Below are 15,425 nucleotides of genomic sequence, written 5' to 3'. Positions count from 1 at the left end.
ATTACAGGTTATTTTTCCAGGTTGACAAATCTGGATTCTCATGATCATCTTGGAAAAGTGAAGTAGTCACTGACTGTCTGTGGTTTTTCATCAGTAGAAAAGCAAAAGAAAAGACTAAAAATAGATTCTTTTTTTTTACTCTGTACTGCTTTTTGCCCCACCCCAGCCAGCTAGGCTATTACATATTGCACAGTGGCACATGACACCGCTCACTGTTTGGAAATTTCTGGTAGGCATATAAACAGCCCACGTATGTATATTCTACAGTACGACGGAAAATGGGATGGAAATTTCATCAAATGTGGACATTTCTTTCAGGACTGAACACATACAACTTTGTTCCCTGTAGCCTATTTTGTCCTTTATTTAAAAAAAAAGTGGGATGGATGGAAAGTCGTCAGAGAACATTCAAATGTTGAAGTTTAATCTGTAACACATTTAAATTTGGGAAAGATTTTAGTCAATAACAGAGCAACAGAAGAGTCCTGCTGGTCTCAGACTGTGACAGATGTGCTGCAGTTGAATAGAGCAGCGTGATGACAGCGGCTAAAGCCTGGGTCGGTGTCATAAAGTGTGTTGTCGGTTTGTTTAGAATTGCCTCGGGGTTGTCATGAGCGTCACCGTGGAAATGACATCATAACTGTCAGATAGCAGCTGCCCAGCTGCCACAAAACAGCCTTTTTAGACGATAATCTCGGACTGTTTTATTTTCCATTATATCAAGAACTCCCTTTTTTCTTTTTTTTTTTTGTCTTTCAGTTTACAGGCTGTTCAGTTTGTGGCCTCATAGCCGACTCAGCTTTTACAGCATAGCATGAATGATATGAATTGGACACTAAGTCTATTTTAATGAAGTTATTCCTTTGATGCTGTTTTGCAGCAGAACGCGGAGAGCCTCCTGCCTTCATATTAATCCTGCCAATGCTAAGACTCTCACTTTTAGCATTAGGGTGAGACATGTAAATGAAGGGGTTTATGTTTGGGCTTCTTTGAAAAGTGTGAAATTGGATTTCAAGTTTTGAAGAGTGTCAGTGGTTTTTAGGCCTGTAGCCTGAAGTGGGTGAGGCCGGCTGGGGATGGTGGGAATGGGATGTGAAGAAACAACCCCTAAAGCTACAGCGAGATGAGCCTAAAGCCTGCAAAAATTTAATTAATTACCAGTAAACTAGCAAACACACCCAAATATACTACATTTACTGTTATATGTCACATTTGAGAAGCTGGAAGCAGACAATACAAGATCATTTTGTTGCCTGTTGATTGATGAAGTAATGATGGTTCCAGCCCAAGTTAAATTTCCTACTGGTTTAATGGTAATGCTTTATAAATTAATGGAAAAGTGGATGTTCAAGATACATATTCAGTGGATAAAGTAACTAAAGTATTGCCTTTTAAAACTAAATATTGTTAATATTGACCCCTATGAGTGTCAGCTTTCATGTACTTATTTTGGCGTGAAAACGGGGTTCCCAAAGTCATAAAAGTAAAGTTTCAGAAAAGTAAATGATCATTAAATCTCTAAGAAAGTCTTAAAGGAACAACACCCACGTTGAATGTTTAGAAAATAAAACTATATTCCAACTACAGAGGAGTTAATGTGAGCTGAGGTTAGGAATCTGAATTTGGCATCCTCCTCTTATGTCATCCTGCTTTTGCTCCCGACCTTTCACCTCTCATCTAACACTGAATGCAAATAAATCTATAAGACAAACAGTGGGTGTCTTAACATCTTTTAAAAGTTGCCTTTCACAAACCTGCTGTATCACAGTTGAGAAATTTGAATGTAAAGTCGTACGGACGAGTGACGAGTGTAGTGGCCCTCCTCCTAATCACAGATCAAAGAGGATAACAGTGCTCGCCTGCCTCGGATTTGATTCTGACTGACACATTGACAGTCTGAATTATTACAGTTCAGATACTTGGCATGAAATCAAACATTCCTCCACGGTGTGTTAGGGAAACAGAAACTGGTTTTTATTCCAGAGCGGACCAAGATGCCCAGTAGCAGGAGGAGGTTGGACCAGATTTGAGCAGCGAGTGAAGACTTCTGACTCATGTTTCACTTATCTGAATGACACATTGTGAGAAGTAAAGGATAGCGCTCCTTGGCTCTCCCAGAATCCTGTTTCCTTGCGGTCGCAGCCCCGTGACACAAACCCATTTTCGAGGCGTGGTCACAGTCAACATGTATGGGTGTATCCTTTTTCATGTCCAGTCCTATTGTTAATATTTCTTTCTTTAAATAAATAATTGATAACTCATTCATGTTTGGCACGCCCAACTGTCCTGATTGATGAATCCCAAAATGGTTACGGGTTCTTTAATTGTCATTCTTGTGTTTAATGTCACACAATGTATGTGACTTTTCAATGCCTCACTGAAATCACAATGGGCCTTTTCTCTCCTCCATCCTTGTTGTGCTGCCTGCCGCTCTACATTCGAATGGCAGCAGCTCATTTATGGCTGTACTGCTGCTCCCCATAGCAACTCACTGCGACCAAAGACTCCTCTAAAGCCACGCAAACTATGCAGAGGGTTAAATATTGAATGGTCTCAGCTGAAGAATGCAGTGCAGCCTATTCACAGTTTAACTACTGAAGTGATGACCACCTTAACCCGACCCTCAGCAGCCCCTTAACCTCTCCATTGAAAAGGCGGAAGGACAATATTCACTTTATGATCATCATACATAGTGTGTAGGAAGGCGTGTAGGCCTACGTCCACGTTGGTGACTAAAACTAGAAAATATTTTGCATTCTTGGCAAATGGCTAGATTGATTGTTTGAGTAAGAGAAAAGTCAATGAATCAATGGATTGTCTAGACTTTAGCTATCGGTTGAAATCTCTGTATGTGTCCTCTTTGTCCTTATGTGCTAGTAAACTAAGAAACCTTTGGGTTTTGCAGTGTTTCAATAGATAACCTTTGACTTGTATTGAAAAAAGTGCATTGATCTTTTGTAGACAAATGATTAAGAAAATGATTAGTAATGAAAGTCCTGGTTTATTAAAGCGTATTGTTTTAATTAGGACAGGGATCCTAGTTGGCTACATTGGATAAGTATGTTGTTTTTTTTATTTTGATGAAAATATATTGCACATAAAGAGGAAAAGAAACTGAAAAGTAGTTAATACAGTATGTTATGTGGTTACAACATGGCTTTAGTTTCCTTTGGGGGCAATGCCAAGCTATCTGTTAGCTAAACTAGTTAATCTAGTTGACTATAACTTCATACTAACTAAACAGCCACAGGAGAAGAGAGTATTTATTATTTCTGTCGAAGTGACACTGCACAATTGTCAATCACTATTTGACTCACTGTACTACTGTAGGTTGTAGCTACAAGCTAATTAGCATCTGACAAATAGAGGGAATTTCAGTGTTTCATCCCTATACAGTCTATGGTTTCACCCACACTGCTCTCACTATGTGTATGACATAGATTATTAATTCATTTATTTATCTGTACTTCCTGCGCTACCATAGAGCTCAAGTGTTTTTGTTGTTTCTGTTTCTTGGTAACCAGAGTTTTGTACCTTAAAGCAGTGGTGTGACTATGTGTCATGATACAGTAGCTGCAGCAGGTCAGCTCCGGGCTCCAAGGCCCCTGTGGCTGAAACGATTACGTCACACTTCTTTTGCTACGGGGATTATTTTATACGGTTAAAAAAAAAAAAACGAACGCCTGTACTTTCCTGTGACTAAAATCGCTCATTGTGGAACTCTGGGTCCTCGCTCTGTGTATTTTTAGCACATGTGTCATGTTTTCTTTACCTCTGTGAATGGCCCTCAGTTTATTGTGAGTTGCCGTTGGAGGACTTCTCTTTGAGATCAGATATCACTCACTCAGTGGTTTCTGTTGGCTCCTCCGCTGCTGCTGCTGCTGCACACATTCACATGTTCCATTCTCTGCCTGGTAGGGTGTGTTTCTTTTTTTTTTCCCCACTTCTTGCTCTAAAATATAAACCGTGGCATTGAGGGAATCATCCCAAACTGTCAAAGCTACATCTACCAGTTCCCACAATCAGTTTTTAAACAAGAAAGAGAGGCAGAATATCGCTTCTGCTGCTGTTTTTTGGGGGGTTACTTATTTGGCTCCACTTGGGATATAGATGATGATAGTGAGGGGCTGCTGGGGCACTGCAGCTGAAAGGAGAGCTTTGTTTTGCTCTGGTAAAGTAAATGCAGCGTTTCTCCACCACCCCCTCTACTCCTCCTCCTCCTCATCCTCCTCCTCCTCGTTCCCCTCCTGCTTTTTCTAGCAGTCAGTTGAAGCTGGTGTAAGTCACTCTGACTCGGGGTGGTTGAATCCAAAAGTTTCAAATTGTATGCACATGTGTGTGTGTGTGTGTGTGTGTGTGTGTGTGTGTGTGTGTGTGTGTGTGTGTGTGTGTGTGTGTGTGATGGGGCCGAGCTACAAACTCTAAGCCTCTCAGGGTTTCATTATTTCTGATTTGCGTTGGTAAAGTAAAGTAAAAAGTTTGCCACGCCACAGATCCCGGCCTCTAATCTCCAGAGTGAGTCAGCTCGGCTAACCTTACTTAACATCAGCAGCAGACACACACACACACACACACACACACACACACACACACACACACACACACACACACACACACACACACACACATGGATAAAAAAAATGGGACATCCTTGAGCATCCACTGTCTGGACTGCTGCTGTGTTCTTCTTACATTATCCTGGTTGTTAGGTCCTTTCCATCCAATGCTGTGATCGGATTTGTCTTTTCTGTAGCAGCAGGACTTAAGTCCGTCAGTCAGTTGTGTGTGTGTCTATGTGTGTGCACTCACTGTAGCTCAGCCTCCGACTCACTCAGACTTTAGTCACCGCTGCTGCAGCCTCTAGACTTCCCTTTTTGCAGCGGGGGTTTGTCATTGAATTTGCTCAGCGCTGCTCACAATGGGCCGCAGTTGAAAGATGTCACCGGAGGGTTTGCGTCTCTCTCGCCACTCTGTGTCCGGCGCTCACCTCTTTGTGTCGTTGTCACTGAGCAGTAATAAAGTTCAGTCAATACCCAGAGAGTCTGTGTCTTTTCATAACCCCCCCACCCCCCCATCTCCCACACAAATACCGCACACATTTGACATTATACTCACAGAAAAGGAGATTCAGTTATGTGCATTACCTCAAAGCTGCTATTGTAAATATTTGTGCATTGTTGCATGGCCTTTGTGTGAAATTCAGATGCCATTTGCTGATTACGGACTGAACTTAACAATACTGAATATTGTTTCTTCCCATTATGGGACACTGTGGTTGACGTCAGCTCTTTGTTATTATTGTGTGAGCGCCGCAGCATCAGTCATGCTGTTTGTAATGGTTTTGAAATTGTGCATTAATCACTGGGGTGGATCCCTGTTAGTGGACGTTAAGTGAGGAAGTTTTCACTGCGATGGATGGATGGACCGCCTCTTTTTCTAGGCACAGGTCACGCTGATCAATCATTAAACAGAGAGCTGAATGATGGCTTTTTTTTCTTTCTTTTTTTTCTGTGAATGGGGTTGAGTGAGTGAGTGAGTGAGTGAAGGAGCTGCCTTATTCAGCTCAGTTCATCCACACAGAATAACATGTGGTGCCTGTTATTAGCTTGTGAGTAGCGTTAGTTACTGTATGCCTTTTTTTATTTTGTTCACAGAGCGATGATTATATGCTTCATGTTCGTGCGCTTCATATTACATCCTAAACATTTTGAGTTCCCTTCAAACAGCCCGTCTGTCTCTGAGAAAGCAGAGATAAACACAGAGCCCCGTGTGTTTACTCTGCAAATACACCCTCTCTCCCAAACACACACACACACACATAGAGTAAAGCAGTGCTCTGCAGTACCACCACCACATATTGGTAATTACCTATGAGAGCCTGTGCCTGTTGGTCTGACTGGGTCAGCTTTCTAATCTGAACTCCTGCTTTCTCTTGTTTTTTCCACAGGTCAATGTTCGCGTCACCACCATGGACGCTGAGCTGGAGTTCGCCATCCAGCCCAGCACCACCGGCAAGCAGCTGTTTGACCAGGTACAGTGGGACACCATCAGTAGAGCTGGCATGAATATATTATCCCCATGACTTCAAAAAAATAAAAAAAAGTCACTATAATACTATTAATACAGACAATCAATATAAATCAGCCCATCGACAAACAGCAACTCATGATTTTTATGGGGTTTATGGTAAAAACAGACAAGACATCATGTGTTCATTAGTGAGTTTAGTGTCAGGTTTTCTACAGTATATTTATCCTAACCTCAGTTAAGATAAACTATGCAAAATACTGTAGCCGCAGTCACATAATTAAAATAACTATCTTTTTCAGGAATGTTGAGCAACTTGAATTGAGTTTCTTCTGTGGAAGAGTTGAAGAGTCCAGCTGTATTTCGCTTTAACGTCACTAAAAAAAAACCCACTCACACGCTGCAGCAGCATCCGTCGCTGTGTCCGTTAAACTCAGCTGACGTCACTGAGAGAAACGGCCCATCACGCCTTGTTCCGTTCATTACATCCAGGTCTGAAAAGTTATCTGCTACAGACGAGATTAAAGCAGCCTGGAGAGTCTGACTCCTTATCAGTCTCTGTCTTCTTCCCGGTGAGAGTCGGGGAGGTTAATGGTTTTCTCCTGGTTCATAAACATTTCAGTCTAAAACGGTGCTGTGAGATTATAACAGTGAATAATGACGGATTAACGTAACATAACTGAACGATGAATGGCTGTGGTGATTTTTGTAAAGTCCTGAATGAAGTCTGTGAGGAAGTGAAAGCTGTAATGACAATAAACGAAACCTGAAGATGTTCCTATTGTGGTTGGTGCTCTCTACTATAGGGAACTTTTAACCATGGACATGGAGATAATGATCCCATTGTCCTTAATATTGCTTATTTAGAAAAAGCATGTTGTCTTGTTTATACTAAAATAATCTCAGAATACGTATTTTTAAATGAACCCTGGGATATTTTAACCTTAAATTGATTGTACAGCTGTTAATTTTGAAGTAAACTTATTAATGTTTCCTTATTACAGCAGATGGTGGTTGTGCAATAACTATGACGACTGTATCGCATGATATTTGACTATTAACCTTGTGTTTTCTCCCACTGCTGGTCACATGTGATGTGCGCCTGTTCCTCTTCTGGTACGGAGCTGTTGTGAATCCCGGGAGCTTCAAAATCCAAATGTCAATAACGTTTTATTAGCATGAGCTCTTACAGTCTGGAGCTGTATGACATCACTGGGGGAGGAAAGGCATTGTTTTAGCCACTTCCTGTATAACTCGTTTTTCTGTTATGAGTTTAGCCGACTGCGTGGCTGGCTGCGTGTCAGGGGATTCACTTTCATATCAGCAGCTCTGTGGAGGAGATTTTAGAGAAAAGTGTAAAAAAAAAAAAAAAAAAACAGTCAGTTATTGCTTTGTGTGATATGAATCTCACAGCTGGATGTCTGTTACCACATCAGCAGTTGTAGAAAGTATCAGAAGAGCTCCTGTTTTTGATGTGAACAGCTTTTATAATATGTGGTTTTGTAAAGGAAGGAAGAGCCGTCCACCTTTTGACATCCGTCTCTATTTATGGGAGCTGGTGAATTCCCCACCCTACTTGTTAGAGCGAGCGGCCCTCGGTAATCACTCACCTCCCTGTGAGAGTGTCAAGACAGGTCAGTGCTCTATTTTAAGTGCAAAGATGTAGTAGTTTTTCTAATTTGAGCATGGGGAAACGTGTCTGAAGTCGGAGCGCTCGGCACCCGGGTGTCTGTGGAGGAGACACAGGAGTCACAGTGTGCTCGAGAGGCCTCGTGGAAATGCTGAGTAACGAGCGGTGAGCTCAGCGTCGGGGCGAGCGCGAGGCCTGGTGTGGCCCGTGTGGTCAGGGCTGATCATAGCCTTTAGTCCCTGTCATGCTGCTCTCAAAGAGAAAAAGCTGCCACTCCCCAACAACACGCCCTCGCACAGTTTCACTGCTGTACGACGGCCGCTGGTTGTTACATTTAATAGTGAGAATGACAGCCATCATAGTTTACAATAGATGTTTTCGCTCGTCTTACGGCCTGCTGACCGGTCTCCTCTGTTAGCTGTGGAGAAATGGTTTGGATGTGGTTAAAAATGGAAGAGGATCGGCATGGCAACAGTTTTTAATACATATCTTGAACTGAATCCAAGTCTGAGTTATGTGGCCGACAGGTGCCAAGAGCAACATATGGAACAGATTCATGTAGACACCGGACACGCGTATCAAAACTGCAGCTATAGATATTTGTGTATGTGTATATATAAATAGATATGTATAATATGGCTGCAAAGTGAAGAGAGGGAACACGCTGCAGGATTTTGGTTTTGTTCACAATGAGTGTGTGGTCTGACAGCAACAGAGCAGTTTCCTTTGGGCCAGTGCCCACCCACCTCCCCTCCGACACGCTCCTTCATCTTTGTACCGGTCGGTCCCTATTTGGGGCCCTGCTCCCCGGACGAACCCCTCCCTCCCTCCCTCCCTCCCTCCCTCCTCAGCCGGCCCGCTGGAGGACTGACTCCACGTTACTCAGCCCAGAGAGGATGCAGTGAGTAATGCCGTCTCAGCCCAGTGGCATTCCTTCTCCCTCGCCACAGGGCCGGAGCGCTACCCCTCTTAACTGACAGACGAGTGTGAGACACGAGGCTGCAGACTCACTCGAGTCACGCCGACTGACTTTTGCCCCTGAGTCCTGACACAGAATCTGTAAAGATTTTAGTCCCTTCAACTCGACTGCAAATGTTTCACGGAGTTTACAGGTTTTTTTTTTTTTTTTTTTTTTTAATCATTGCCAGAATGAAGTTAGACTTGTGCTTCTGCTCATAAAACGCTGCTCTCACTGAGTTTGGCCTTCGGTTTTGATATACTGTGTATGGGATCATTTTTTCCGAGGGTTGGATACAGTCACTAACAGATTTACTGTAGCAAACAAAGTCTTAAAAACATTCGAATTCAGATTGAATTTGTCTTTTTATTTAACTAGATCAACCCCTGCAAAAATCCTTCTTGTTGCATGGGAGTGCTCTGCTCTCAGTAATCTTACTTAGAGCGAGTATCTGAGGTGTTAGTAGCTCTTGACGTACATTGGAGCAAACTAGCAACCCATTAAAGTGGAGGCAGCCTGCCAAAGCAATGTCAGTTTACTGAACCTGTGTCCCCAGATTCAGATTTAATCCTCCTCTAATGAACTCTATTATTTTCAGTATCCTTTATCAGCGGGAGCACATAGCATGTTCAGCACATTATGGAAGGTAGTTTATTTATTTGTCAAGTCAAGCGTGCCGTTATTGGAAGTTGGCAAGTCGCGCAGGAAGAAAATCGCTTTTCAGCTTCTAACGGTTAACAAGAAACAATCTTTGCTTCAAGGTGTCTGTGTTCTCGCTGCTCGCTGTCTCTGCCTCCCAGTCTGCCGACCCCAAAGGGAAAAAAGCAGCATGAAAAGGGCCGATTGTTTTCAGGAGGGGCTTACTGTATGAGTTTCATTACAGGTGAGATGCGGCGGCCTCGAGTGCTCTCTCATTTCAGGCTCCATTCTCGCGCTTGTTGTTGTCGGTGGCGGCACTGTGCTAAATACAATCCATCAGAAAAAGCCATTCATCTTCACTCCCACAGGTCGGCCTGCCCTGTATTTTGTGTCGCCCGCTGAGAGAGCGAGACTGGGGGGGCGGAGGGGCAGATTTTTAATTTGAACCTTGGCTGGAGCTTATCATTGGGACCGGGGTTTGGCCGAAGTGCCAGAGTGTTGAGTCACAGTTTATCGAGGAAACTTAGCACCTCACCTGCTGACTGGGTGGGGAATGTGGCAGGGATGCATTCAATAAGGGCCCGTCTAACTTAACACACACACACACACACACACACACACACACACACACACACACACACACACACACACACACACACACACACACACACACACACACACACACACACACACACACACACACAAAAAGATGAATTCCTGCACGATGCTGTTGGAAAAATGACTCTCCCTGTCTGACGGCCATAAAGAGCCTCTGGTCGCTGAGGTTTCTCTCGGAGGCCAGTGGAAAATGGCAGCTCCTCCTGCAGCGCAAGTGATTATTCCAGATCTATAACTGGGTTTTCACTCTTCTGTGCCTCGGCTGCTGCTGCACAGTCGAAAAATACTGGTTGAACAAGTCGAAGAACTGCTGATGTGACGACATTCTTCCGAGGTTAGATTGATGTTTCCAGTGCGGTTGAAATTAAAACTGTGCTCATAATCGGCCTTTTTAGACGTTAATATTAATAACGATAATAACGGTGAGTTCTGGCTGCTGCCGATTTGCCAGAAAACTAACGGGCGGCCTTGTAAAGCTGGGGGCGCTCCGCTCCGGTCGTCTTCTCAGTATGTTCCTGGAGTCGGAGACAGGATGCTGGTCCAGTCTCACTCCCCCTCGAAGCTCAAACAATAGCACTGCTTTGTTTGAAACGGTATAGGAGCTGCTCAGAATGACATGGGTTGGATTCGGTTATAAATATGTCGACTTCCTCCCACGACGATCCTCATACACTTTAAACTAAAACCACAGCCTCTGGTCTCTTTCATTAACGGCTCAGGAGCCAGCTGCAACTGACATTATTAGTTATTAATCAATTAGTAAAGCCACAGAAGTTGTTGTTTTGTTCATTACATTTTTTAAGCGAAAAAACGATGTGATGAAGTGAAATGAATGTAATTGATTTTAGGGGATTTGGGTCAGAAAACAACAAGGAATTTGAAAGACTTCACGTAGAAATTCATCACATTGCGAAATGCATTTTTTTTTTTACAGTTTTCCAACATTTTATGAGAAAATGTATGAATTAATAATTATTATATAGCTATAGTGTTTACTGTTGTTGTTGTTTATGGGTCTTAGTTAAGCATCAATAGGACATCCTCAACTTTAACTGACTTCCTGTAGATATTAAATAAACAGTGTTTTGAAAAGCACTGTGTTTATCTTGACAGTAGTTGACTACAGTTTGTGTCATTACCAGGCAACAGAGGAGGATGTGTGATACTGGTAGCTCAGTACGTCCCCTTAAAAGTTCATTTGTAAAAAAAAAACACCAACTATATTGATAATTAGTTGATCATTTTTAGTGATTTTTATAATTTGTTAAACAAAAATGGTGAAAAAAATGAACGCGAGGGTTTATTTTTGGCTTCTCTTCATAATGTATCACGGTAAATTGAATACTATTGGGTATTTCATTGGCTAAACTGTCAATGAATTAATGAGAAAACAAACCGCAGCTTAACTGACAATGATAATCAATAATAGTCTTTTGTAAGCAGAGCTGCTGTGTTTTAAGACTGGCCTTCTTCTGTGCAGGTGGTGAAAACCATCGGCGTACGTGAGGTCTGGTACTTTGGACTTCAGTACATGGACGAGAAAAGATACCACACCTGGCTGAAACTGGACAAAAAGGTAAGACGCAGCTAAAATAAGATGTTTGCCGCTTGACTTTGTCTCATAAAAATCCTCCACTCTGTGTTGTAATCCTCCATCATGAGTCAGTCATAAATTACAGTACAGTAACTATACAGTAGATACTGTTATACATCATTGTGTTATTTTTAGAAACTTCATCTCATTTGTTTTCAAAGTTGTTGACATAATATTTCCCTTTTTAAACAGAGTAAAATTCCGCTTTTATTACAGTACACATCATGAAATCCTCCACCTACTTTTTTCAATGTATCAAGTCCCGACAATTCAGATTTTGCAACACTGCTCTTTGTGGAGTAAGAGAGAAAGAATGCATTCTTCTGAAGGGGACGATACGATCAGACCTTCACTGTTTGCCTTTCAGTCAATCAGTAGCCACCATATTACAGTATGTACATAATCGTATGCTGCATCGAGGTTCCACTCGGGGCATGGCGGCTTATTTTTGACTTTCTGACTGAGCTGTACGTGTAATCAGCTGGACAACAGTGTGACCTCTCTGTGAACCATAACGGCTTCTGCCTCTTCTGTGTTTTCCCTGAGTAAACACGGGTTAGCTGGATTTGACTAACTGTAAGACCTGAAACCAGTGATCTAACCAATTCAAAGGCTGTGACGGGAACAGAGCAGAAGAATAAAGTCAAAGAGGACACAGGAAAAATTTCCAGATTGTTTTGCTGCCACGGTTTCTATAGCCTATGATCGACCTGCAGTTTTTTTTTGTTTTTAGACCAGTTGGTTCTCTACTTACAGGCTCTTAAAGGAGAACAGGTTTTGTAGAAGTTAATGTAAGTCCGTCGTGTCTGCAGAAAAAAACAAGAAAAAGAAAAAACTGTCTCGTGTCGGTTTGAGTCGTAACAAGTTGCAAAAGCAATCCTTATGTAAGCTGCCAATCACAACCAGCTGCATGATTGTGTGTGAAAGCAACACAACAGGTCAACAGGTGGAAGCTGCACAATACTGTCAGTATAACTAACTTAATGATGATGTAAAAATAGGACTAAATGATTAATAAACAGGTTAATATACAGCTTTAAATCACTGTGGATGCATGGAGCAGCCATCTTGGATTGCAAACTTGGTGTTACTCAGTTCCTCAGAGTTGAAGTTTCAACTGCAGGGGACGTTTCTGATGAAGTGTCCGACTCAGAAGTTGGAAAATCTGAGTTCGTAGTTCTTATGGAGTGCACAATAAAGCAGACTAAACTGAAAATGGTGGAGTTGCATTTCAGTGCAAGTTTTGGATGGGAAGAAAAAAAGTGTGCAATAGAAAAATGGTGTGTTTGGATGATATGTACAGTAGGACTGCAGTGTAAAAATCAGTGGAGCAGTTTTTTTAACATGCACCTTACTCTACTGCCTCTAACGCACAACATTGATCAGACGTTGTGAATAATGTAGTGAGCAGAACGAGACCGTCGCTGTCTAATGGGGCTGAAGAGACGTTTTCTGCTGGATGCCTTCCTGACGGAAACAAACGTAGGAAACCACATTTAATCCATCTAGAGAAACTTCCAACTCGCCTCTTTGCATTTCCTAATAATAAAGGAGGGTCGCAGCGAGAGAGAAAAGGTTACGCCTGCCTCGGTCAGCAGCAGTAAACTCTACACTGTGTGCTGACACTGCGCTGCAGCTCATCAGCACAATGCAAAGCTCAAACTGGAATATTCCCGGTCGTGCACGGCCCCATTCTCTCTATCAAGACCGCTTGGTTCCTGCTTTGAAATTAGAGGAAGAGGCACATTGTGTAAACACATACTGTACTGTAGCTGGGAGTTATTAAAAGTCTATTTCCACTGAATGAGAACGGTAGATCCCTTTTTGGAAAGGGCAGGGCGCCCGTGAAACTGCAGAACGTATTGTTTCCTACTTGTAAAGTGTTGACACACAGGATTTATGTGGTGATACCGTGGTAGCCAGTAGCACAGTGCACAGGTTTTAAAGAGAGGACATTGTACATTGGTAATATATTTACATAATCATCATCACAACTCTCTGAACTATCCACTTTCAGTTTGTCAGTCGTAGCTGGAGCCAACAGAGCTGCTGTCTTAGCTTAGCGTGAAGACTGGAAACAGAAGCCAAGAAATAGTTTGATGCACCAACTTGACGTTTACACTTTATAATATATGTACATAGTTTTATAGCATAAGATGCATAATACTAGGCTAGGTGTTTTTTTCCTGACTTTCTGTAGGCTAAGCCAAAGGCTAAGAGAGAGAGATCAATCCTCTAATCTCACTCTACACAAGGAAGCTAATGGGCTGTCTAGCTATTTAATGTTTATGTTTTCCTTTAAAGGGATAGTTCAACATTTTTGAAAATTGGCCCATCGCCATGATCCCCCTAGTAATAGCAGTAGGTTCGTTACCTTTAATTGTTGGTCCAAGCTGCTTTTAGATCGGGGGAGAAGAATACCGAGCGGCGCAGCTACACTACGGAGGCTAATGGAATTTCTTGGTTTTGCTCATCAAACTCAGCAAATACACAACCAAAAAACTCAATAACGCTGTGGTGGACAAGTTGTGACCTGCACATTCACCACGCTATGAGATAATAGCGGAAAGTTGCGAGATGGAGTTGTTTTAGAGGCAAAGTCGGACTTTACACTCTAGACGGCTGCTCGGCGGAGTGATTTCAAAAGCGCCTGTTTACTGCAGATACGTCCGTATACTACGGCACTGGCTGAGGTGCGCACACTGTGTCCCTCCGACCAGTGGTTCACTGAAGAAAGTAGTTCCGAGTATTTGCTTCACTTCTCTTAACTTTCCGCTATTATCTCATAGCGTGGTAAATGTGCAGGTCACAACTTGTCCACCACAGCGTTTTTGAGTTTTTTGGTTGTGTATTTGCTGAGTTTGATGAGCAAAACCAAGAAATTCCATTAGCCTCCGTAGTGTAGCTGCGCCGCTCGGTATTCTTCTCCCCCGATCTAAAAGCAGCTTGGACCAACAATTAAAGATAACGGACCTACTGCTATTACTAGGGGGATCATGGCGATGGGCCAATTTTCAAAAATGTTGAACTATCCCTTTAACGCTCAAACAGACCTGCTGTAAAACTGTATTTTTTTTTAATTTACTTTCTTTTCCAAACAGGATATATCAAACAAATTTGACACTCACATAATTATTACAGAAAGAAAACCACATCCTCATGTACGGCACACAAGAGGAAGAAGTGAATAAAAATAACATTTAAAAAAACGAACAAAAACAAAACAGTTTGTAACTCTGCTTTAATTCATTCATCGTCAGGTGTCGTCCCAGGACGTGAAGAAAGACAACCCGCTCCAGTTTAAGTTCCGGGGCAAGTTCTTCCCGGAGGACGTGTCCGAGGAGCTGATCCAGGACATCACGCAGAAGCTGTTCTTCCTGCAGGTGAAGGAGACCATCCTGACGGACGAGGTCTACTGCCCGCCAGAGACCGCCGTGCTGCTCGCCTCCTACTCCGTCCAGGCCAAGTTCGGAGACTACAACAACGAGGTCCACCGGCCCGGATACCTGCTGTCTGAACGTCTGCTGCCACACAGGTGAGATCAGAGGGGAGCGAGTTAGAGAATTTATATGATACATTAGGGCTGGGACGATATGCTTTTCTCCCGATTCGATTCTTCTACGATTTTTTGGATGGTGATTCGATTTAAATTGCGATTCTACGATATTGCCGATTCTCTCGATTTTTAGTCTGCATTTTTAACATTTATCTGCACACAAATACTGTAGGAGCCTATAAATGAACATACTCCATTATAAATTGAACTTAAACCCTTTTCAAAGCCTGTACTCCCTGTATGTAAAAGGAAAAATTGCACAATATTTAAAAAAAAAAAAAAAATCGATTTTTGAAAAAAGAAATCGATTTAAAAATCGTCAAACAGGATATCGCGATATCTATGTGAATCGATTTTTTCTCCCACCCCTATGATACATGCATATGCACTTGAGATGGAGATG

The 15,425-nt window shown here is 42.4% G+C and overlaps 1 protein-coding gene across 1 annotated transcript in view; it reads left to right on the top strand.

Moving 5' to 3' along the window:
* The window catches only part of ezrb (ezrin b), a 32,330-nt gene that overhangs the window by 3,128 nt on the left and 13,777 nt on the right, over nt 1-15,425 (top strand). Inside the window, exons 3-5 of the mRNA XM_084001107.1 lie at nt 5,948-6,031; nt 11,353-11,448; nt 14,727-15,001. Of these exons, the coding sequence (XP_083857233.1) occupies nt 5,948-6,031; nt 11,353-11,448; nt 14,727-15,001 (455 nt within the window). The remainder of the gene's footprint in view (nt 1-5,947; nt 6,032-11,352; nt 11,449-14,726; nt 15,002-15,425) is intronic.

The sequence above is a fragment of the Trachurus trachurus genome (assembly GCF_905171665.1).
Source record: "Trachurus trachurus genome assembly, chromosome: 24".
NCBI classification, from domain to species: domain Eukaryota; kingdom Metazoa; phylum Chordata; class Actinopteri; order Carangiformes; family Carangidae; genus Trachurus; species Trachurus trachurus.
This window is presented reverse-complemented; position numbering and strand designations above follow the sequence as displayed.